The 26,668-nt window shown below is 34.5% G+C and overlaps 1 protein-coding gene across 2 annotated transcripts in view; it reads left to right on the forward strand.

The window, feature by feature from the left end:
* The window catches only part of Mettl25 (methyltransferase like 25), a 53,416-nt gene extending 28,798 nt beyond the window's left edge, over window positions 1-24,618 (forward strand). For both annotated transcript variants that reach the window (XM_090328332.1, XM_090328333.1), the window contains exons 6-12: window positions 795-889; window positions 6,049-6,078; window positions 9,138-9,211; window positions 15,812-15,905; window positions 21,024-21,098; window positions 21,654-21,725; window positions 23,382-24,618. In XM_090328332.1, coding sequence (XP_090184458.1) covers window positions 795-889; window positions 6,049-6,078; window positions 9,138-9,211; window positions 15,812-15,905; window positions 21,024-21,098; window positions 21,654-21,725; window positions 23,382-23,474 — 533 coding nt within the window. In that variant the 3' untranslated portion in view covers window positions 23,475-24,618. The remainder of the gene's footprint in view (window positions 1-794; window positions 890-6,048; window positions 6,079-9,137; window positions 9,212-15,811; window positions 15,906-21,023; window positions 21,099-21,653; window positions 21,726-23,381) is intronic.
* Window positions 24,619-26,668: the final 2,050 nt, after the last annotated feature.

Genomic DNA, 26,668 nt, shown 5'->3' on the forward strand with positions numbered 1-26,668 from the left:
TTTTGCAGTAGAGATGTTGATTTCTGGTATCATTATTTAAACCAACAGTACAATCAAGCCAAATTAAAGTACAGTTGGAGATCTTACAAGCCTATGAAGAAAAAGAGCCTGAACAGCTGTTATTTTATTTATTTTTTGCCAGTCCTGTGCCTTGAGCTCAGGGCCTGAGCACTGTCCTTGGCTTTCTCAAGGCTAGAACTCTACCACTTGAGCCGCAGCACCACTTCTGGCTTTTTCCTATGTTTATGGTACCAAGGAATCAAACCCAGGTCTTGGTGAATGCTAGGCAAGCACTCTACCACTAGGCCAAACTCCTGGCCTCAGCTGTTATTTTTTTAAATAATCGTAATATCAAAAAATGTTGCTTTATTATTAAGAGCAATGAATTCATACTATTCTATAACAGTTTATTAAATGCTGTGCTAATAAGTTGCATTTTTAAAAATCAAAGTCAAATTGGCAATAAATGTCCAGTATCTCCTCACCTACCCCTTATTTACCATTTTATGTTGCTTTTGGTAAATCTTTGAAAAAATGATTTCTGCAATTTGGTTGGAATCAGACATGCAGACTTAAACACAAAACAGCTGTTATTGAGCCAATATTTTTCACAAAACTAGTGTTTTCAATTAGCAAACTGGAATAAACTGTTACAGATCGCCACTTCCATATTTAACTACTGTTTGACTTTCTCAATGACTGATTTGCTTTCTCATTAGATTATTTACTTTAACTGAAAGAGGAAGAATGGAAGAATGCTATTTAAATAATACATGCTTTCACTCTGTCTGCAGGATGTCCTCAAGAAAAGTGGGGATTTCCAATGTGCAGCTATTTGAGGGAAGAGAAATGGTGCTGTGGTCGTAATGCCAGAATGTCAGCCTGTTTGGTATGCTTTGATTTTCCTTCCTATAGTAGAATCTATGTCCTGGGTTTGCAAAATTTCTTATTTTTGGTTACTCTCATATGTCATATGCCACATTTTACAGATTTTTAGCATTTTGTACATTATAAATTATGAGAAAATGATATGCTCTTCAAACATTATGCATTGTTCCAGCTAGTATTTACACATCATTCTCCAGTTACTACATAAAATGGATGAACTACCAAGTCTTAAGACACAAACTCAGTTTAGTGTATTCAATGTAGTCCTATAGTGTATTTGCAGTTTTTTCTAAAAGTCATTTAATCTCTTCATATTTTTATAGAATGGAATAAAATACCAAATATCTAAAATGTGAAGTAATTATCTAATTAAATAAAAATACTATGCTTGATTTAACAAGTATCCTCAGACTAAGGATGTTTTCATCCATCATATTCTTTGTTCCTGATTCCATGTTGGTTTGCAAAAGAAGCTAAGTATGGTAGGTGGTTGTATTGTCATACGAAATTTAAAATATTGCGCTTATATAGATGAATAAATCAAGAGACTTAAATTGTAAGATACAGACTATACTTAGTCTGTTATATACTGGACATTTTGTAAGAATACGTTATTTTGTGCTCTTATCAGACAGAAAAGTTAACTGTAATATTGAGGCTATGCTAAGTTACTTACCATCATTTGTCATTTCTCAATTTCACCATGTTTTTGTATATTAAAACATGGTATTAAACTGAGTACCAGGGGCTCACACCTGTATTCCTAACCATTTAGAAGGTTATGATTCTGAGGATCAAGGTTCAAAACTAGCCTAGGGCTAAAAAACCCATGAGACTCTCTCTCTAAACTAAAATCTAAACTGGAGATGTGACTCAAGTGATCTCCAAAGAATCAAGCAAGCCTGTTGAGTACAAGGTCCTCATGAAACCTTTTATCAGTGCCCCCTCCCCCAAAAGACATGTTTATTGGATATCTAATTTTTATGCAATAAAAATTGTAATGATCTGTAGTTGATTTAATATTTTTAATCTTCAACTACAAGAAAAGTTATTTTAAAGACCTATTTCTTTGCAATTCTTCCACTATTTCTCATGTTGCTATGTAACTGGAAGAGATTATAAATTGTAGAAGTATTTTAGAAATCTATTTTTGCTCAATAAAAATCCCTTAGTTTAGCCCCACTTAAAATATGGTGTGTGTATAAGTGAAGCGTTCTCAAAATCCTGTTAGAATGATAGTCATTCTTGGAATTACATTATACTAGATCATTGATAGTCTTATAACCTCCTAGAAAGAAACTAAAGTCTTTTTGAAGGAATTTGAGCATTTTAAAAATAAATGCTTAAAGCTACTGGCATCAAAAGCCTTTGCATTTAAAAAGGTAAATTATACCTCTCTGATAAGTAAAGAATGTCCACTCTGCAATCAAAACCATTTAGTACATGTTTCTATGATTCTGCTAGACTGGCCCTATACACCTATCTGTACTGGTCATTTTATATTTCCCTCAACTGTTGTTATAATAGCCAAAAGACCCTTGGTAGAGAAAATGTATCCTACTCCTGCTTATGATGATACTTCTTATTAATAATCTTTAATCATAAGCTCAATGTCTGTAGTAAGGTTTATGGAATCTCCATTTTAATAGTCAACTGCCAAGAATCATAAGATGACAAAAGGAAAGTCTAGCACTAAAAAATAGATGTTAGATTTTCTTTTAAATGATAAAAAGAAACTTCAAGGAAGTGACAGTATCCAAAATAACATAAAATGGCCATTCATATTTCTTAGATGGAATAATATATTCATAAAACAAGAATAATTGCTTAAAATAAACTTCCAAGAAACAAAAAAAAGAATTTTGGAAAACATATCTCATAAATACAGAATTCAGGCAGCATGTTGCCCTAACAGAGCTTCACTGAACAGCTCTGTTATTCCTGGAATGTGTCTTCTTAATGTGCATCTCAATCCTCGTGCACCTTAACTTCTTTTCTTACTTTCAGTTATGGAAAGACAAGGAAACATTTCTTCTGTTTTCTTGGTTTTTCACCTTTGCAACTAGAACTGACTCTTCCTTTGTTATATGATATTTTTATTGACACAAACTAACTTCTTTACAACATTTTCTTCTTTATTCAGTTTAGCCTGTGCAAACATCCATAACAAAAAATCAAATATAAAATTATTTTCTATAGTATTGTTGTTTTTCTATAGTATTCATAACATTGTATTCAACAGGAGATTTTAGTGAGTCTTTCTTCAAGTAATTTTCAAGTACCTTGATGATATTCTTCAGTTGTATATATTCTCTAATTCTCAAAACAGTTTCTGAGTTGTACATTTTTATACAGTGAAAAAATTTTTCCAGTAAATCTACATTGCATGAGGGTATAGGAAGCGCATTAAGACTTAGAGAGATCATTTTTATTGCTTATTCACTTACTAATTAGCTATACAACTCAAGACAGGTAGTGATCCTGCCAATAACCTTGTGCATCTGCAAAAATCACCCTTCCGTAGTCAGCAGCAGCTCCCAAAACACAAACCAGAAAAGCTTCTAAAGTGAAAACAACCTTGAAGCAGACAACTGGTCCCGGAATGGCCTCACCATCAGCCCACATACAGCATCAAGTCATTCATACACTGGCAACCTGATAGACTTCAGATAGTTTTCTTTCTAAGTGGTGCTATGGAATTGTCCTTTGTGCCACAAGCAGATGGATGATTTCTTGGCTACTGAGCAGTGCCACCAGTGTAGTCATAAGAATTTGTACCTCAACTGGATCATTCCATAGTCCTGCCTGAACATTGAGAATATTTCAGCTGAAATATTCAGGTACATAAAACCTCTAACCAACATCTTGGCCTGAGATGTGCAAATACAGCATTAGAAACACTAAAAAGAAATTGAGGAAACAAGGCAGTATAGCTCCTCTAAAAATAAAAAAACTATACAATAATAGATTCCAGTAGTATGGAAAAAAAAATGTAATCTCAGGCAAAAAAAATTTAAACAAAAGTATGATTATTAGAATGGTGAATAAGATTAAAGAGGTTACAAGTAAATGCCTGAATGAATTATAAGAGGATACAAATAAACATCTGGATGGAGTAAAGAAGACAAAGATATTAAAAATAAATTCATTAAAGAAACATAAACAAAAAATATAAAATCTACTTTCACGAAATGAAAACTCAGGCCAAATTAAAAATGTTATTTGAAAATTTTGCAAACAGACTGAATCAAGTCAAAAAGACCTTAAAGACAAGTTAGATGAATTACAGAAAATTCAGACATTAAGAAAGACAAACTACAATAAAACACACATCCCTTCTGGGATACCATTGAAAGACCAAAGCATGAAACATATTTATAGAAGAAACCGAAATGTATAAACATTAGAAACATAAAAAATATATTCAGTAAAACAATAGTAGAGAATATCCCAAATTTTAGAAATGAGTAGACATTCAAACTTTTAGACTACTAAGCAAACAACACAAGAATAAAAAGTTTCTGTGCCATATTCTAGTAAAAGCTCTGTAATCAATCATGTAAAGAATACTGAAAGCTATAAGAGAATAGCACTAAATTGTACAAAAGGCAAATGTATCAGAAGACTAGTCAACACAAACTCAAAAAGCAAGGAGGGTATAGAATAATGTGTTACAAGCCCTGAGAAAATAACTACCAACTTAGAACTCTATATAGCAAAGTTATTGTTCATAATTAAAGCAGATATAACCTTCAATAACAAAGAAATTCATGACATAAATCATGAAAAACAAAAACTTACACAGAGAAGTGAAAGACACATTATGAAGATATAGGAAATAATGAATTTCCTTGTCAAGTAGATAAAGGAAATAAGGATTAAACACTAAAAAAACTAAAGAATCAAACACTAAAATGAACAAAATGACAAGGAATTAATACATAAATGTCAATTTTTCTCTTATGTTTTGTCACCTTTGTTGAAGATTAGATAGTGCATGTGACTGATATCACAGCTACTCAGGAGGTGGAGATAGGAAAGCCCAATTTCAAAGCCTGCCTGGACAAACAAATTACAAATCCTCTATCTCAAACAATATCCCAGGATGTACTGACTGACAGCTGTAACTCAGAAGAGAGTACTAAATAAATCTTAGAAAACTGTCAAGGCAAAGGTATAGATTCCTATTTGAAAAATGAACTAAAGCATTAAAAGCATAGAAGCATGACTCTGGTACAATGCATGTCTGTCAAGCTTGAGCCCCGGGGTTCAAATTCCAGGATAGATACTAGACATACAGACATGCATACATACATGCATGCATGCATGCATTTATACATACATACATACATAGCTTTCAAATTTAATCAGTTCATTTTCTTTGCTAAAAAGCTTCCATTAGAGATAAGAATGTGGGGCTGGGAGTTTGGCCTAGTGGTAGAGTGCTTGCCTAGCATGCACGAAGACCTGGGTCCGATTTCTTGGTACCACATACATAAAAAGCTGGAAGTGATGCTGAGGCTCAAGTGATAGAGCCCTAGCCTTGAGAAAGTCCAAGGATGGTGCTCAGGCCCTGATCTCAAGCCCAGGACTGGCAAAGAGAGAGAGAGACAGAGACAGAGACAGGCAGAGACAGAGACAGAGAGGGGGGGAAGGGAGAGAGGGAGAGAGATAAGAATATGGCTTGCTAGTAAGAATTCTTAGGTTGTACCTAAGAATGTGGCCTCAGTCCAACATTCACAAAGCCCTCCATTTGGTTTTTAGCTCTCAAAAATAATGGGATGAAATTTTATGTTCTTTGTAATTATAAGATATATGTTGAAATGGTATATATAAATATATCTATACATATACATCATAATTGAAATTTGATTGTTTAGCTGTACTGAAGTTAAGTCCATCTGAGTCACTTTGCTACTTTCCTGCTTTCTGATTCCTTCTGGAATTCTGAGAATATGCATTTCTATATATGAGCCTTTAGTCATTAGGTCTAATTTATACATGCATGTAGTTGCCATTCTCTAATAATATTAACATGTTTGTATAATATTACACTATTGCTTAATTATTTTAAATGTCCCTTCTGTGAACCCTTATACTATGTTTATGAATCTTAGAAGACTAAATATGCTAGCAGACTTTCTCTTTACTTCCTTGAAGGCATTGGAGAGAGTTGCGGTTGGCCAAGGGGTAAGTGAGAATGTTTCCTTTAATCCAGCTAATGAACGTGACAGTTTTCTCTCAAGCCCTCTTCAACTTGACCTACTGGTGAACTTAAAGCCTGGCGGATTTTAATAAATATCACCTCTTCTTGTCATCGCTGCATAATCAAATCTGTACATGGCCTTTAAAAGTGAAGTGTAAATTCAGAAATGTAAATTGAGCTTTTAGAAGAGTTTCCACATTATGCTCTTATACTAACCTTTCATTTCTTCATATTATATTAAACAGACTATAAATATTTCTAATGTATGTTGTTGCTGGCTATCAGGCTTTTATGGGCTTAGTTCAAACAAAGATAAACAAAGTACAACATTCAGTGTATTATTTAACTGTAATCTAAAACATATTTCAGTTGGTTGTTTGATAACTTTTTATATCGAATCATTCGTCATTTGTTCGATAGCAAATGAACTTTCAAGTACAAATAGAAGTTCCTGTGGTATCTATACAATATTTAGTATATTAAGTTGAATATAAATAGGTATTTATAAAATCTGTCCTCCACCTTTATTTAAGAAAATCTTTAGCATTTCCTCCCATTGCCCTCAGAGCCTCATGCTTGAGGCACTCAGCCACTTTAGCCAAGCACTCCATCTTGTTAATATTGTATTTTTGAGATAGGCTATTATTACTTTTCCCAGGGTTAGCCTCTGACTTCATTCTACCTCTTCATTAGAATAGCTGCGTTTATTAGCCTGTAACTCCGTAGCTGGCCAGGACTTTCCAAATGTTTTTTTAAAAAAAAAATAAATAAATAAAAAGAGCTTTTCAAATGATTATTCTTGTTAAACCTAATTTTAGAAAACTCCTTTTGCCTCTTTTCAAGGAATATTAATAATGTGACTTCAAAATCATCCTGTGTGGCTCACACCTGTAATCTACTGTGAAGGCAGAGATTAGAAAGATTACAGTACCTAGCTTCCTGGGGCAAAATAAATAAATAAATGATAGCAAGATCACTGTGCTCAGCATGGTAACATGTGCATATTGTCCCCAGTGTTTGGTAGAAGATTTGAAGGCATTCCCTGGATGCTGGCTCAGACCAACAACCAGAGACCCTAACTGAAGTGTGACTGAGCGCAATGTACACTGTTTCTGTGGCCCAAGTTGTACAGACAGCAGAACCAGCCTAACAAGCACAAGACCCTTAGGTCAAACCTCAGAACCACCAAAATGTGGTGTGACTTAAAAATATAATTTAAGAATAGAGGCCAGATGCTGGCTCACATCTATAACCCTAGACTGAGTTCTGAGGATTGTGGTTCCAAGCTAACGCAGGCAGCAAAGTCTATGAGACTCTTATTTCCAGTGAACCATTGAAAACTGGAGATGGAGCTGTGGCTCAAAATGGTAGAGTATTAGTGTTGACTCCTGAGTTCAAACCCTAGAACCAATAAAGAAAAGGAAAAGAAGGAAGGAAGGAAGGAAGGAAGCAAGGAAGGAAGGAAAAGAAAGTGTCATTTACTCAAGACCAAGAACAAGAACATTGCTACTTTATTCAAATGCTGTTGATTTTTAATCTATGAATTATGCCTGTCCAAAAATTGGTAAGAACTGATATGATTGATGGTATTAAAATTTATTGTGTAAGGGAGTGCACTTCATTTTTCAGACTGCTGTGGTAAAGTCTATCTCCGTCATCATTTGAAGCTCCATTCTGTCTCTGTCATATTCTGGTGGTATTTTCTATCTTTGTCATTTTCTACTCTAATGACTTTAGATACATGTCATAATTTTTCTGTAGATTTCTTTATTGATCTGCTCAATAGGAAAAGTAATGATAACACTACCTTGCTTATAGCTATCTTGTTACAATGGATGAAATAATTAAAAGTACTTAAAACAATGTCTAGTGTCACTACACATTAATCATCATAACCATGAAACTCATAATTAGGTAAAATGCACAGTTTACCAAACTACCGGTCAACATTCTCATCAATTAAAAGAGCATTCTTTGAGCTATTTAATTATTATCCCCACTGATAAACATGAAGAAGTAAGATAGCAAATGCCTATGGTTGAGACTCTTCACTGGAGTTCATGCTGGTATATTATACTGTACTATACTATATTATACTATACTACATATCACCTTAGTAGAGCCATAGGCATATGAGAAAAGAAAGAGCTTTCTTTGTAATAGAGCTTTTTATGACCACACTGATGATGTGGTAGTTTTTATTTTTCCAAGTGTTTGTCATGCTTCTAAGCCAGTCTGGTGAACTGGATCTTGTTCTAAATTTACATGGACTGTGATCCACAGCAGAAGTACTGGTCGTGTCTTCTTGTTCCCTTAATTAATTGCAGGGCCTCGACTCCTAGCTTAGTGCCTTTTCTGTTTGACCTGTAAAATGCATTCAAAATACATATCCTTTAAGGATATATACTTCCTGTTTCCTCCTATTTTTTTGATTCATCAGAATTAGACTTGTTAAATATATTTATCACTTGTGAGAGAAGGAAATTAAATTGAGCCACATCTAGTGCATTCTACTCAAGCCCAGTCAGCTTAGGAAATGTTGATTCCTTCCCTCCACACCCATCTGTATTTGTCAGGATGGATAGTCCTAGTTATACCAAGAATGTGCATTTGAAGGCACGTCCTAAGCGTTCTTCCATTTCTCTTATGGAACAGCTGTAGATCCCTTATTAGCTCAAGGTAATGGAAATGATTTATTCTGCCCTGTTTATATTTCTTTATGCATTCCATTTGTGTATGTTGTCTTGCTAAAATATCTTAATTTTTTGTTGTCAATCTACACTGTTTTAATAACTATATACATTTATCTATAAATTATCTCAACATCATTTTATATAATTTTCTCAAAAGCATGAGAAAGTTTTAGCTATTTCAGGAGTTTGGTAAAAAGTTTGCTTTGTACTAGAGCTAAGTCAAGAAAAGTTCTAAGAACTGTTAAGCAATTTATAGTGCTATTTGTGCATAGTAGATTTGCCAAAAGGCCTTGAATTTCAATAGAATAAGATTTTTTATGCTTTCTTATGTATGTCTGCATTTTTTTCAGCTGCCTACAGAATCACTTTTCTACCGAGCTGTTCTCCAGGATATTATTAAAGATTGTTATGGCATCACCAAATGGTATGAGCACTGTATTCTTACGAGAATAACTGTGAGAGATACGAGGATGTAGCACATTTTGTAGATGAGTGTTCCTAAGTTATCCAAAGTGCCCTGGATTTGATCTCTAGCAGAAACCTCAATTTTTTTTAAATTAAAAAATGAACCCTGTTATATTATAAGAGAAGTTGATGTTAGTAGTTGGGATAATTTATTCAGGTTATTTTTTGGTTTAAAAAAGCTTATTATTTGGCATAATGTAAGTAGCATAAATAGCAGTAGTACATCTTATTAGTCAGCTTGTACATATTAGGCAACTGGTTCATCCCTGAGCTACCTACCCCTTATCAATGTTACTAGTCCCTTTCATAATAAAAACTGTTATGACAAGTGTTATCCCAGCTACTCTGGAGACTGATATCTATGGATCTCAGTTCAAAGCCAGAGCCGGCAGGAATGTCCTCCTGTAAGAGTCTTATTTCCAGTTAGCCACCAGTAAACCAGAAGTGGTGTTGTGGCTCATAGTAGTATAGCACTAGCCTTGAGGTAAAGAGCTCAGGGCCACTGCGCAGGCTCAGAGTTCAAGTCCCACAACCAACCAAATCAAATAGAAATCATTGTACAAGCCAGGCAAGGTGGCTCATACCTGTAATCCTAGCTACTCAGGAGGCTGAGATTTGAGGATCATGGTTCAAGACCAGTCCGGGAACAAAAGAACCAGAAACTCTTTTTCTTTTGTATATTTTTTATTGTAATTAATAGAAGGGTTACATAGTATTTACCAGATGGATGGTGCATTAATACCCATACATTGATACCCTTTCACATGTCTTGGTCCCGATTTCCCTCCCCCCTCCCCCCACCCTTCATCTTGTTTTCCCCTGTTCCCTATCCAATTTCAAATAACCAAATACAAATATATCTGATATAGCAGGTAACAAAGTGAGATACTGTAACAATATGAGATAACCAAGGGACAGCAAAGGAGATGAGAGACAACATAGTACATTAAGGACGACAATCATTCATTATATGGCTTATGTTTCTATATCCTACTATATGGCCTTTTGTATCAAGGTTTCGCTCTATTGCAAATCTCTGCTAGGAGAGCGCAAGGTTTCTACTGATTAGGACAAATGAGGGAAACCATTGAGCCTAAGTTCCTTTGGGTCTGGCTTACTTCACTTAATATGATCTTTTCTAAGTCTTTCCATTTCCTAACAAATGGGGCAATGTCATTCTTTCTGACAGCAGCATAGAATTCCATTGTGTACAAATACCACATCTTGTTGATCCACTCATCAACTGAGGGACATCTAGGTTGGTTCTATATCTTTGCTATGGTAAATAGTGCTGCAATGAACATTGTTGTGCTGGTGGATTTAGTGTGTCTTTGTTTCTGGATGATTGGGTAAATGCCAAGTAGTGGAATTGCTGGGTCATAGGGGAGTTCTATGTTTAGTCTTTTGAGGAACTGCCATACTGCTTTCCATAGTGGTTGAACGACTTTGCACTCCCACCAACAGTGTAGTAGTGATCCCTCCTGGCCACATCCCCTCCAGCATCTGTTGTTATTAGTTTTCTTGATCCTGGCCATTCTAACTGGAGTGAGGTGGAATCTTAGAGTTGTTTTGATTTGCATTTCTTTTCTGACCAGAGATGCTGAGCATTTCTTCATGTGCCTATAGGCCATTTTTTGCTTCTTCTTTGGAGAAGACTCTCTTTAAATCTTTGGCCCATCTTTTAATGGGATGGTTGTTACTTTGGAGATTAGTTTTGGTGTGATTCAATTTTTTGAGTTGTTGATATATTTTAGATATGAAGTCTTTGTCTGTTGTATGGTTGGTGAGGATCTTCTCCAACTCTGTAGGCTTCCTAATTAGTTTACTAGCTATGTCCTTTGCCATACAAAAGCTCTGCAGTTTAACGCAATCCCACTTATCCAGCCTTTCTCTGATTTGTTGTGATTCTTGGTCCTTATTAAGAAAGTTTCGACCTGTGCCAAGGAGGTCTAGTGTATCTCCTATTCCTTCTTATAAAATTTTCAGAGTGTCGGCTTTTACCTACAGGTCTTTGATCCACTTGGAGCACACAAAATACCAGCTCCTTTGGGACACGGTAAAGGCAGTACTCAGAGGAAAATTTATAGCTCTGAGTGCCTTCAATAACAAATTGGAAAAATCACAAACCAACAATTTAATGTGTCACCTTAAGCTCCTGGAAAAAGAGCAACATACCAACCCTAATCCCACTAGAAGGAAGCAAATTATTAAAATCAAAGTAAAATTAAATGAATTGGAATCCAAAAAAACTATAGAAAGAATCAACAAAACAAGGAGTTGGTTCTTTGAAAAAATTAATAAAATTGACAAACCCTTAGCAAATCTTACCAAAAAAACAAAGGAGCATACCGAAATAAAATCACAGACAAAAATGGTAATATCATGACAGAAATTACCAAGATCCAGAGTATCATGAGGGAATACTTCTGAAACCTTTACGCCAATGAATTTGAGAATCTAGAAGAAATGGACGAATTCCTAGTCAATATTAACATACCCACACTGAACCAAGAAGAACTAACCCAACTAAATAGGCCTATTTCAAGCACTGAATAGAAGTGGCAATTAGAGAACTTCCACCCAAGGAAAGGCCAGGGCCAGATGAATTCCATAAAGTCTTCAAAGCAGAGCTCACATCAATATTCCTCAAGCTCTTCAATGAAATTGAAAATGAAGGCTCTTTACCAAACTCATTCTATGAAGCCAATATAACCCTCATCCCCAAACCAGACAGAGATAACATCAAAGAAAGAGAACTATAGAACCATTTATTTGATCAACATTGATGCAAAACTTCTCAACAAAATACTGGCCAACCGTCTACAACAACTCATCAAAAAAATTATACACTATGATCAAACAGGTTTCATCACAGGGAGGCAAAGCTGGTTCAACATATGCAAATCAATTAATACAATTCAACATATCAACAGGAGCAGGGACAAAAATCACATGATTGTCTCAATAGATGCAGAAAAGGCATTTGACAAGATCCAACACTCCTTTATGTTAAAAGCTCTGGAGAAACTAGGAATCCATGGAACATTCCTCAATATAATAAAGGCTGGGTGTGACAAACCCACTGCTACTATTACACTTAATGGTGAAAATCTAAAGCCATTCCCTCTAAAATCAGGAACAAGACAAGAATGCCCACTCTCTCCACTCCTCTTTACATAGTATTAGAATTCCTAGCCAGTGCAATAAGACAAGAAGCAAGCATAAAGGGGATCCAAATAGGGAAATAGGAAGTAAAACTTTCCCTCTTTGCAGATGACATGATCCTGTATTTAAAGAATCCGATAGACTCTGCTCCCAAGCTCCTTGAGCTGATTCAAAACTTTGGAAGGGTAGCAGGGTATAAAATTAACCCTCAAAAATCAACTGCCTTCCTGTACGCCAACAGTGAGAGGAATGAGGCAACAATCAGAAAAGCAACTCCTTTTGCAATAGCCTCAAAGAAAATAAAATACTTAGGAATTACCTTAACCAAGAATGTAAAAGACCTTTTTGATGAAAACTTTAAAACCCTGAAAAAGGAAATTAAAGCAGAACTGAGGAAATGGAAAAACCTCCCATGCTCCTGGAATGGAAGAATCAACATCGTGAAAATGACAGTCTTGCCAAGGGCTATCTACAAATGCAACGCAATACCCATCAATATCCCAATGTCATTCTTTAAAGAAATAGAAGAGGCAATCCAAATTTCATATGGAATATTAAATGACCCCGTATAGCAAAAACACTTATTAGCAGGAAGAACAGCGCTGGAGGAATTTCAATCCCAAACTTTAGAGTCTATTACAGAGCTATAATTCTCAAAACAGCTTGGTACTGGCACAAGAACAGGGCTGAAGACCAATGGAATAGAACTGAAGACCCAGATATTAAACCACAGACCTGTGGCCACCTAATCTTTGACAAGGGAGCCAAAAAACTAGAATGGAAGAAAGATAGCCTCTTTTTTCAACAAGTCATGCTGGCAGAACTGGTTAAGCACATGCAGAAAACTAAAGTTAGATCCTTCTTTGTCACCCTGTACAAGAACCAGAAACTCTTATCTCCAGTTAACCTCTAGAAAACGGGAAGTGGGGCTGTGGTTCAAGGGTAGGCCAGTAGCCTTGAGCTGAAGAATTCAGGGACAGCACCCAAGCCGAGTTCAAGCCCCATGACTTTGAATTTTTCTGCTGTAATTAGGAGCTTCCAATTACTGTTACGGTTGCAACTTTTACTTGGGTATAATGAAATGAGAAAATGAAAATCTAGGTCTTAACAACTGTCTCCCAAAATTAAAACTGACTATTAAATCCGTAAAATGTGATCAAGTTGAAATGGTTACATGTTTTAAATTGGAAAGTAATTTGAAGATGTTATAGAGTTACTGTTAGTGATCATTTAAGTTTTTTATATGCACTTTACCAGATGAAAAACACAAAATAATTAACTTTATTAATATTTTTGTAATGCTAGAGAAACTGAATTTTGATACATTCTCTCTGGCATGTGCATATTTTCACTCTATAGGTAGTATACATCCACTTCACCATTTCCTTCTTTGAAAAGTACTAGGAGTAACCTGCGCTTGGAATTGTATTTTTCAAAGCTCATGTGAGTGGTGTTGGTTTGACTTGGGTGGAATTTTAATTAGATGCCATGTATTCACTTTTATTAAGAAAGAATACAATTCCTCATTAGCATGCTGACCATGCTTCATTCTAACAAAGGTCCCCTTATTTAATTTTTTCTTAAAATCTTATTAGTTATCTTTTACAAGTCCTATCACTTTTCTGTCTTGCTGAGGATGTATAGTATTTTATCTTCTTTATACCATAAACTAAAATATCCTTGTGATAGTACTTGAAGCTATTTGTATCTTGTTAGTAATATTCTTTCCAGTGTAATCCATCACCTCAGTCTTCATCCTGTGCACATAGAGAAGCTGCCTCTGAGCACTGTCCACCTCCATTATTCTTTCCCATGCAGCTGGTTTTGCACCTTGTATTCTCCCCTGGAACTGTCCTTTTAACCTAGAACATTCTCTTCTCCATCTGCCACCAGATAGTTCCTTGGATATCTCACTCTTTCCCTTCAGGTCTTCACTAAAAAGTAGCTTCATTAGGATGTTCAACAGTTACCATCACTCCTTTTTAACATTTCATATCTGCTTTTCTTGCCTCTACACCAGCTCTCTTTGGCTGTCCTTACTATCATATTATCTGTTGTACTTACTTGTTTTTGTTGGTCATCCCTCAACTCAAATAGTATTTTGTTTTTCCTTTGCTTTTGTCTACTTTGATAGCACCAAGTACCCTGGGTGCATAATATTCTTTATAAACTTTTATTATTTTATATTTATGTTCTACAGAATGTTATCCCAAAGAATGATGGTATTATAAAATTATGATATGGGAGAAAATATTTTTAATACATTGATACATCCTTTCTCTGTATAATCCTCCTCTTCAAGAGGAAGACCAATCCATGAGCTCCTTATCTCTAAATAACCAGCAGAAATCCAGAAATGGAGGCATGATGCGAATGGTAGAGCCCCAGCCATGAGCAAAATAGCCAAGCAGGAGCACAGAGCTCTGAGTTCAAACCGCAGTACTAACAACAACAAAAATACACAATGTTCATTATTTTAAAGATTTAGTTTGGTGGCAGAAATGGCACCATTACGAACTTGAGCCTACTTAGTAGCCTGAGACTGATGGAGGATTGCCCGTGGGTGGCCAGATTCACTGAGATCTACTCCATCTCAAAACAAACAAACAAAAACAAAAAAATGAGCTCTACTGCTTCAATTCTAATTCCAGAGCCTACTTTGTCACTACATAACAGTGGAGTCTTATACACATTCTTCAACATGCATTTACCTCTAATAAATCCTATCAGTTGCATATTAACCATCATGTGACTATTTTTATTCTGCCAAGAGAAAGAATTCATTATTGCTTTTGATACCAGGGAGGTCCTGATATTTTTGTACCTGATTGTTACATTAGGCTTGAATTGCAACACAAAGTATGATATGTGTTAGTATAAAGTGTATTATTTACAATGAAAATTGGGCAAAATGATAACAAATCGGACCTGACACAGAATATGGTACTTGATCAAGAGCTGTCTTTGAAGTGGTTCTCTTTGCAAAGTTGTTGAATCATTTTCACTATTAGCAGATATTGCCTTGAAATGTATACTGTAATGCTAGTCAATAAAACCAAATGCATTTCCTTATTCAATGGAAACTTTGAAAGACTTACTAGTTCTTTTTTAAATGAGGCTTTTGTATATTCTGAGTTCAATTTTTGATCTTACTGTATTGTTTTTGTAGTGTTTTCATCCACTGTTACATATTGTAAGAATTCTCAGAAACAGATCCTATATACTTGGTAATGTCCCTTATAAACATATACAAAAGTATTACTACATTTCTTTCACATCTGAGTCTCATGCCATGTAATTCAGAAGATATTTGAAAGTACTTCATGTCTAATTTGAAAACCATCTATAATTTAAATTGGGGAAACTAAAAAAATTATTCAATTTTGTTTTGCAGTGATCAGCATATTGGGAAAATTTATTCCAAATGTACTTCCTTCCTGGATTATGTCAGGAAATCTTTGCAGAGGCTTGGATTAGATGAATCCAAGGTCAGTGTATGACTATTATTTTCACAAAAAAACAATTTTCTTTAGGATAGTATATTGAAATAATACAAAATAATGTGCCTTCTACTTTCCTACCACTAGTAAGAATCTAACGTAAAATAAAACTAATTTTCAAAGCCAGGAGCTGTCTCCTGCCTGAAATCCTAGCTGTTCAAGAAGCTGAGATCTATGTATCGTGTTTCAAAGCTAGTTTAGTCAAAGCAAGTCCATTTAACTACCTAAAAGCTCAAAAGTGAGCTGTGATTCAAGTGGTAGTAGAGCTCTTGCCTTGAGGTGAAAAGACTTACCATTATCTTTTATTGTATTATTTGCAATAATTCGAATTGAAATAATTTTTGATAATTGTTGGTTAATTTGCAATAGTAAAACTAGCCAATTATCTTTTTTCATTCATCTTTCCTGTTAGTGTAGCAGTTCTTTATTATGTATCTGTAGGAAGTTTAATCTTAAAAATGTGCTGTTTCAGCTGGGCACCATGGCTCATGTCTGTAATCCTAACTACTCAGGAGGCTGAGATCTGAGGGTCAAGGATCAAAGCCAGCCCAGCTGCAAAAGGACCTGAGACTCTTTATCTCCAACTAACCTCTAGAAAAGGGGAAGTGGGGCTTGGCTCTAGGGTAGGACAGTAGCCTTGAGCTGAAGAGCTCAGGAACAATGCCCAGGCCCAGGGGTAGGGCTGTAGCCTTGAGCTGAAGTGCTCAGGGACAGTGCCCAGGCCGAGTTCAAGCCCCATGACCCACCAAAAAAATAAAATAAAATAAAATAAGTGCTGTTTCACTGATGAAAACAGGATTAAAATGCAAGACAACATCAAGAAAATAAGTAACTTTGTATTGCATTTGCATTATGGCTAAGGAAACATTTAAATATTAAAGTCAACATACCTTTTAATAGAAGGGCTCCAGAAAGCTCTTATCACAGAGTTCTAGACTAATAATTGAGAGCATATTAGAACTTTCAACAGGAGTTAGTCCCAAAAATATATTAAATTGAGCTTAATTACTATAGTATATTTAATAATCATGTATTGAAAATAATTAATATATGTTGGTAGAGAAGAATGAAATTACTTTCTTCAAAGAGAAGACTTCCATATAAGATTAAGTCATATCAAGGTTAAACTGTATAATTATATATACCATTAGTTACCCACTTAGTACCCGTTTACTTTGATAATGCATCTGAACTAATACTAGTTTCCTTCCACCAGTAAAATAGTTACTAAAAAGCTATTAGTTTAGGGCCAGGAGTTTGGCCTAGTGGTAGATTGTTTGCCTAGCATGCGTGAAGGCCCCCAGGTTCGTTTCCTCAATACTACACACATAGAAAAACATGGAAGGGGTGCTGTGCCTCAAAGGGTAGAGCTCTAGACTTGAGAAAGACCAAGGACAGTGCTCGGGCCCTGATGGGCAAAAAAAAAAAAAAAAAAAAAGCTATTAGTTTCAGAAAGAGTAACCGGGTCCAGTAACATACATTACCTCATTTTTCAGTTTTCTTTTGTTATGTTTTGTCTTGATTTGTTTCTGTAGTAGTAATAAGATTTGAGCTCAAGGCCTCACATTTGCTAAACAGTCACTCTTGCCTCAGAGCCAGGCCTCCTAATATGACATTTTGCCCATAGTTTTTTTTTTAATAATTATTTTATTGTGATTAATAGAAGGGTTACATTATATTCACCAGATAGAAGGTGCATAACTTCACAAACATTGATACCCTTTCTCATGACATGGTCCCCATTTCCCTCCCACCCTCCCCCCACTTATCTTGATTTCCCCCTTCCCTATCTAATTTCAAATAACCAATTAAGCACATATAAAATATATCAGATAACAAGGTGAAAAATTGTAACAATATGAGATAACCAAGGGATGGCAAAAGAGATGAGCAATAACATAGTACATTAAGGACAACAGTCACTCATTATATGGCTTTTGTTTCCTTATCCTGGAGGTCCTTACATGTAGTGTCGTACTGTTTGGCCTAATATCTCTAGATTTTGTTCTATTGTAAATCTCCGCTAGGAGAGCTCAAGGTTTCTACTGATTATGACAAATGAGGGAGACTATTGGGCCTATGTTCCTTTGAGTCTGGCTTACTTTACTTAATATGATTTTTTTCTAAGTCTTTCCATTTCATTACAAATGGTTTGCCCATAGTTTTAAAATAAGGTTTCATGCTTAGGCATGCTCCTAGATGTACACCTGAGTCTAATTATGTTATTACCACTTATGTTAGTCTTCTTAGTAGCCAGGATAATAGGTGTAGGACACCATATCCAGCTCTTCATTAACAAGTTTCCTGCCCAGACAGGAAACAACAATATCATCCTCCAAAGTAACTAGTGTTACAGGTGTGAGCAACTGTGTCCAGTTTATATAAAGTTCTTAACATGGTATATATTTTAGCAATTGCTAACCTAGAAGCTACAGCTTTGCTTTTATTATTTTATCTGTATTACTGATTAACATTTTTAGTAAGTTGCTAAAGTGGTGATCCTCCTACTCTTATATAACTGATTTACTTCAACTAAATATGTATTATACTTTGTCAAATACAGACAATAAAGATTCAGAAAAATTATTAGTTATTCTTCCTTGTTCCTGTCTTACCAAGTTTAAGAGTAGCCTTTAATACACTTATTAATATTTTACTAATATTAATATTGGTTAACATTTCCTGAGCACTTACTAAGTGATATTATACTAAAGATATCACAATACTGTCTCATTTACTGTTCAACAAATATCAGAATAGAATGAACAGTGTCCACTTGGATGTCTACATGCAACCTTACCAACATGAAAAAAGGCTGAATAGCAACTGGGAGCTGTGGCTCACATCTATAATCCTAGCTACTCAGGAGACTGAGATCTGAGGATCACGGTTCAAAGCCAGCCTAAGCACTAAAGAACATGAGACTCTTAATTCCAATTAACCTAGGAAACAGAAGTGGAGCTGTGGCTCAAGGGTAGGGCAATAGCCTTTAGCTGAAGAGCTCAGGGACAGCACCCAGGCCCAGAGTTCAAGCCCCATGACTGACAAAAGAGAAAGAAATGCTGAATTGCTGTAGTTCGTTAAGTAGAACCAGGACTCAGAACAACAGTAAGTGAGTTATTTCTTCGCCATAATTAATAGCAATATAATGCTAAGCCAATTATTTTGCTCTGCTTTAGATTATTTTTCCTCATGACTTGTTATTCTTTGTTTTTGTGTTTATGATTATGATCTTAGAAAAATTTTTGTACATGACTTTTCGATCATTTTTTCTCCTAGTTTTTTTTTTAAAATTACTTCATTTATTTCATCTCTTTCCTACCTACTTTGATAGAGTTTTTCTTCTACACCACTTCATCGTCAGGGTTACCATATAAAGTTATACACTGTTCTGAGCATACTTACTTATTAGCAGTCATGATACACAAGGAGAATGTTTGTTTGGCTTTTTTTTTCCCCCCCAGAGCTAGCAATCACCAGGCAAACGAGCCCACAAGGAAAAAAGAATAAAGAGAAAATCCATGCTTGCCAGTAGACAAAATAAATGTACTTCTAAATCCAATTCAGTATAATATAGTGCAAAATTGTGATCTGAAAGGCACAAATTTAATTCAAAGGCAGACAAAAGTATGGGAAAGATGAAAAGGTACAAGAATCTACATGAGTTCTTTACCAAAGGAGAAGTTGTTACTAAAAGATTTTGCTGAGATTAAGCCTTACTTTTTGTTGTTGTTCTTTTTGTACTTTCTAAATTCGGAAGTTTAGTACAGTAAGGAACAGAAGAGTGGTCTTGAAAAAAATTTCTTTAGACATTTGCTAGGAACACTGGTAAATCCTTTCAGATTTTTAAAATCTAGTCTTTCATTGATTTTGGCATGCATTTTGACATCAGTTGCTTCTGGTCAGATTCTTTTGTTCTGCCCTTCACAAAGACTTTCAATTTACAGAAACAACTTTCATTTTGTACTCATATTTCATCGATTATATAGTATTTACATTATCAAAATAATTTAACAAAAAACAACCTTACAAACAGAGACAGCTGCCAGTGATATAAAGTTTGAATACTAATTCAGGGGCCTGAGGTCTAGAAGATTAAAATTCAAAGCCAGCTCAGGCAGAAAAGTCCATGAGACTCCTATTCTATTTAGCCAGCATGGTGGCATGGTTCAAGTCCATAGATTGCCAGTAATGAGCAAGTAAGCTGATTGAGGCACTCCAAGTTGAAACCCTAGTACTAATTAAAACTGGTACAGTAGTCATAAATTTCACCTATACAGAAACATGTTAATAAACTAGAAAATGGCCTCCTAAGTATAAGGATACAGATAATATGAGTGTATCATTTTGATACAGTATGGAAAGTTATGCTTATTGATGGGTTTAAGTGGATGTTATAAAAATTAATTATAAACTCATATGGTTATTCTGTTTCTGTTGTCTTTGGTCTTTCTCTAGGATTTGGTTTTAGATTTAGGTTTTGTTTTTGTAATTTTACTAAAATTTTAATTTTATTAAAATTATTTATAGATTTTGGTTTGGTTCATAATATGTAGAAAAACATTATATGAAATTATTTTATCGGGTGCTGGTAGCTCACACCTGAAATCCTAACTACCCAGGATGCTGAGATTTGAAGATGGAGGTTCAAAGCAAGCCTAGGCACTAATGTCTGTGAGATTTTTATCTCTAATTAACCACCAGAAAAACCAGAAGTGCTCTGGCTCAAGTGGTAAGAGTTCTAGCCTTGAACTGAAGAACACAGGGACAGCACCCAGGCCCTGAATTCAAGCCCTGTGACCAACCAAAAAAGTCAATATTTCATCATTACTTGTTGAAATGAAACAATATTATGGTATTAGTGATTTTATTTACAATATAATGAATAACCTATGATGGTAGAGAAAATTTAAATGAAATAATTCATTTAATAATAATTCATTTAGTGACTGCCTGTGTACTTATAAAGAAATGTCTTCAGATATCTAAGCTTCTTTTACAATGATGCCATATTTTTGTTATGTTAGCAATGTATTTGATGCAGAAAATGTTAACTATTGAAGTGTTTTAACTGTCAGTAAACTTGTTATTATTTTTATCTGGAAGCTGCCAGAAAATATTATAATGGAGTATTACGAGAAATATAAGCCACGAATGAATGAACTGGAAGCATTTAATATGGTAAGATTAGATTTTCTGTTTAAATTGGATACTTTGCTAGACCATTTGAAAACCATTCTATTAAGTTTTGCTATAAACCAACCAATATCTTGTTTTTCTCTTTGTATGGAAAAAGTATTTTGGAACATTTCCTATTTCAGAACTATATTAGGTGTCAGTAACATAATAAAAAGAGCACATGTTAAATTCTCTTAAAGTACGTTATAGATGGATGGAAAGAAGTTTCAGAAGCCTTTGAACACATATTGGTCTGAATGCAGTTATTTCACAAGAATTCCTTCTAATGAATTTCATTCTTAGTATTCCTTTAAAAGCTTTCTATCACATATGATTGCTTGCTGGATTCTACCTCAAAGTCACTTAAAGAACATTCTTTTCCTTTTCTTATTTTGAAATACTTTTGATCCATTTAGTATTTATCTTCTGAAGACATTCAACTGGTAATAGAGATTTGTCCTACATAACTTTTCTGTAGATATATTTTCCTAAACATAAATGTTATGAAAAATATTCTCTTTTTTTCTTAATTTGATCCTATGGTATTATTTCTTTTAGTTGAAAGTTGTTCTGGCTCCTTGTATAGAGGCATTGTTTCTTCTGGATAGACTTTGTTACCTGAAGGAGCAGGTAAATCCTGTTAGTTTTAAATGCATAACAAAATATTTTATTTTGTGAAGTAATCTGAGCTCTCATAATTGTGATAAAGTTGTTTTATAAAAAACTAATAAGATAATTTCTCTCAAATATTTTTCAAATATTCATTCTGTCTGCTTTTTAAAAAATACATAATTGTATGTACAACAAATGTCCTCAGAAAAGCTGCCATAACAAGGTTTATATGCTTTTAATTGTATGACCCATTACTACACAAACCCTCATGACATATTTAATAGTCAAAATTTTAAAAGATCATACATAAAAAGTACTGCATAAGCTGAGTGCTGGTGGCTCCCACTTCTAATCCTAGCTACTCAGGAGGTTGATATCTGAAAATCACCGTTCACAGCCCACCCAAACATAAAAGTATATGAGATTCTTATCTCCAGTTAGTCACCAGAAAACCAGAAGTGGCGCTGTGGTTCAGTGGTAGAGCAATAGCCTTGAGCTGAAGTGCTCAGGGACAGAGCCCAGGCCCAGAGTTCCAGCCCAACCGACCAAAAAAAAAAAAAAAGTACTGCATACATATTTCATTTTACAAAATTTTTAAAAACCTTTTAGTTCACTTGTAGCTTTTTTGGACAAATAAATCCTGTAGTATAGAAACTTCATACTAATCAATGAAGATTATTTTTCCACAATGTCATATGTTTTGTCTCTGTAGAGTGAAAAAAAATTGCTTGTTTTTGGTTTGTTGGGAATTTTTTTAAAATATTTTTTGTAGCTCTGCTAAACTATAGTTATGCTTCAACTATTGTGAATGCTTAGCCCATTCTTGGATTCAGTTATTGTAGTATTTGCACTATAATACTTTTGACAGTCTCATTTTATAATGTGGGATCTTTTTAACAGGTTTCTTTAACAAATGGATTTTAACAAATGTGACTTTGTTCTAATTTGTGTTTTTATGAAAAAAAGGCAATTTTAAAGTATTTAAGTATTGACATACTTTCCTAAGTAACCAACTACTTCCAAAGCACTGGAAAGCTTGACTCTCAAGTTATGTACTGTTGTTAGGTGACAAAATCAGTAAATATTTTTTCAGGTACTCATTTCTTTTTGAAGAAATTTCCATTGACCTGTATATAAGCAAAATAGTGTTCATAAAGATTAACAGGTCCTAACGAAGTTATAAAAAATAATCATCTATTGTTAATATTTTAAGTATCTTATAAAAGTAACATAGTAGAAAAAGTTAAAATGTATGATTATAAAAAATTAAAGTAACCATAATCCCCACTTGTAATATTAAGTATTATGGTATAATTTCTTTTTTAAATTTTGATTTTATTGATGTATAGAGTGACAGTTACACTCTTAAAGCAGCAAATGCATTACTTCTTCAACATTGTTACCCCTCTCCATGTTTTTCTGCCACTCTCCCTCCTTCCACCCATATGGTATATTTTCTAAGCATGTTCTCAGATATGTAGAGCTTGCATCTAAGAATGGTCTCAGATGTATAGAGTTCACATTTTTGTGTATGTGCATATTACTAATAGTTTAACTACATTTTAACAAAATAATCACAATTTTATACATCATTTTATTTATAATTTTTAAATAAATGAAGTTAATTTGACAAACAAAAATAATTATATATTTAAACTACTCATCAATTTGCAGGAAGATATTGCATGGTCTACACTTGTGAAGCTGTTTGATCCTGTGACCTCGCCCAGATGTTATGCTGTTATTGCACTGAAGAAGCAGCAATGACTTTAGTCGGAGCAAGTTATTAGTTATTGTTGTTTGTTTCTGGTACTTGTTGCTGAGAGTGCTTTACTAAACATTTATGTTTTTTCCCTAATTTTTTTAATAATTGCTTTGTATTTTATATAAAAATAAAATGATAATGACAAAGATCATACTATTTTTCCATTGTAAAAGCACAAATTAATAAAGTTAGATGTCATAAAATACTAGAAAAGAGTTGACCAGCATTCATGACTTAATGTCAGTAGTACTTTATAATCTGAGTTTTAATTCCTGTTCAGTATTTGGACCTTTGATATTAGCTGTATATCACATTTGACTTCAGTTGAGTTGGAACACATTAAAAGGCACATGTGTAGTTATAGGAAAAAGTTGAGTAGTATTTGTATTTTTCTATATTTTAGAAAGATTTTTCTTGTTTCCATAAGAAAAAAAATTCTGATTTAATAGACATACTGAAAAACCAGGCCAGTTATAAAAAGTGTGTAATGTAAAGCATACACTGTTTTAATCAAAATTACATGAGGTATTTTATTCCATGAAAGGAATGTGCATTTTGTAAGTGAGATGCTCACTTTGAGAACTTACGGGGCTATTCATCATACTAAAATCTCGTGATGGTATGGCACTTAAGGGTATTATTACCTTGTACTCCGTAAAAAGCCAGTCTGAGTAAAGTAAGATTGAATGGGAGGGGACAGCATCTTGCCCAGTGTAGAGTGAGTTCCTTTCATTAGAAGAAACCTTGAGGTTTCTAATGCATTCAGAATTGATGATCAACTGGCATAAAGTTTCCTTGATGCTCAACTAAAAACCTCGCTAAGATTCTTTAACAAGAGCAGAACTAACCACTATTTTACATTTTAGTCTCACTAGATGAGAGTAATGATTTTGCTTTGAAGTGTGGCACTGAATTTGCAACACTATGTATGTGAGTGATCAGTTGAATTCATCACAAATCTCAGTAGTTAACAGCACTTTACTAATCTTGTTTTATGCACATATGTGCCATCCAGACCTTCGCTTGTTAGAGAATCTTAAAGCAAGTCTGAGGCAGTTTGTTACTTCTCATATACAGCTAAGGATTTTTCTATAATGACATGTACAGGTTCTCACATTGTCATGATTTGCCCCCAAAATTATTTTAATAAAGTCAGTTTGTTTAATTTCAACTTGATTAAATTCGAGTTACTATTATATGCTTGATCTTCTGGCAACAATATTGATAATTTTATGTTTCTTGTATGGCAACACATCTGAAGGCACATGTTGCTAGACATTTACTGACAGTGAGATGGATCAGGGGTTGTCCATTGCCAAGAGCCTGATTTATCTAGTTTAATTCGCCTTTAGTCTTTTCTTAACAGCTTTAGTGGGTGGTGGTAGAGATTGAAAATAGTAAAAATGAAATCATACACAGTAAGTTGATTTGTGATTGGCTGAGAATGCTCCTTAGTTCACATTTATATATTTTTTATTTTGTTTTGTCTGGCTTCAGTACAATTATTTTCTCATGTTTGTTATATGAGTAGTTCTCTGATGGGGGAAATCCTTCATTTTTTGGTATAGAGAAGTGAACTATATCTGCTTCTAATCAATAAATAACTGCTCATTTTATAATCTTAATATTAGCATGAATTAATTGCACAAAAGGGTTTTATTGTGATATTTACTTACATTCATATAATGAAATTTGATCAAATATGTTCCCTATATTACTCTTTCTTAGCTATATGCTCCTTTTACAGCTTTTTTTAGTAAGTTTTCATGGGTTTCTTTATGCTGTTTCATATATACATATATATATATACACACAAAACCACACACACACACACACACACACACGCATGCATGCACACACACACGTCCTTCAATCACCTTCTGTTGCTTGACTGCCACCTCCCAACAATCTAACAATCCAACTTCTTTACAATCATGTCAACACTCCATTAAGCTGACAGCATAATCATGTCCTTTGGCTATCTTTCTCCCGGCCACTGTGACCAGTTATCACACTTTTCCCCGTAGCTATGATCTCTTCCTACTTTCCAGAGCAGCTCAGTCTAAAACCCTGTCTATAAGCAAATCTCCACATCCAGCCAACTAGCAATTCTTGGAAACTGAGCACTCCACTAGCCAGTTGTATGTGATTCCACAGTGATCCTCAGGAACTGGATCTTGCTTTTGCTAGGGAGGACAGCACCAGTAATCACTTTCCCTCCTCTTCCCCAGCTTCTGGATGCTTAAACTTCTCAGCTCATGCATATCAGGCCTTCTTTGACACTAGCACCTCTCCTACCTATCTACCATCCAGATTCTTAGACACTTCAGTATATAAGTCTCCCCATGTCATGAATATAGACCCTTTTTCAAGCTGGCACCCTAATGTAGCTATCTGATGTGGGAAGCAAAACAATATTTTTTTCCAATCTTTGTTACTCCAATCTAGTCACTATCCCAAGTCTTTCTAACTCATCATTAATCTGGACTTGTCCTTAAACTGGTGGTCTGTCACCAAAGCTGCATAACTTACCTTATGTTAGAAGCTTCAGATCTTTCACCTGTATCTCCCATGAGCTGGATCAGCAAACTATTTCCTTATTTATTTTATTGTCTTTCTATTTCTTCTCACTCTTCAACTGATCTGTTCTTTTATAGTTACTACTGCTCATTCTCTCTTTTAAATACAGTCTCTCCTCTACTTAGCCTTTCTCTTCTCATTCACAGACAGAAGAAAAAAAAAAAGCTGTATAGCCACCATGCCCTGACTCCTCGAGCAAGGAAAATTCATAATATTTACGATGTGTTAAAATGTCAGAAGTTGAATTTAGGAATTAGTAGTTTCTAATTTTATTCATCTTTTAGATGTATTATTTAAGCCTCTAACAGGAGAAAATGTATATAATCAGATGGAGATAGCGTCTCAGCAAAAAGCAAAGAATTGGGATACTTTGGTGATACTACAGCATTTGTACATGTACCCAGATGGCAGAAACTAGCCTTGTGGCATTATTTTATAGCTTAGCTAAACAATGTGATAGGGTAATATGAACATAATTCTAAGGATTAATTTCTGGATAAACTAAAACAATACCCTTAGCATCTCAGAGTATTATTTATAAAATAGTTTCATTAGTACTCATTTTGAAAACATTTACTGAATGTTTACAGTGTGTCAGCATGGAGTCAAACAATAT

Source organism: Megascapheus bottae, chromosome 2 (assembly GCF_031878675.1).
Source record: "Megascapheus bottae isolate mThoBot1 chromosome 2, mThoBot2.hap1, whole genome shotgun sequence".
Classification (NCBI taxonomy): Eukaryota; Metazoa; Chordata; class Mammalia; order Rodentia; family Geomyidae; genus Megascapheus; species Megascapheus bottae.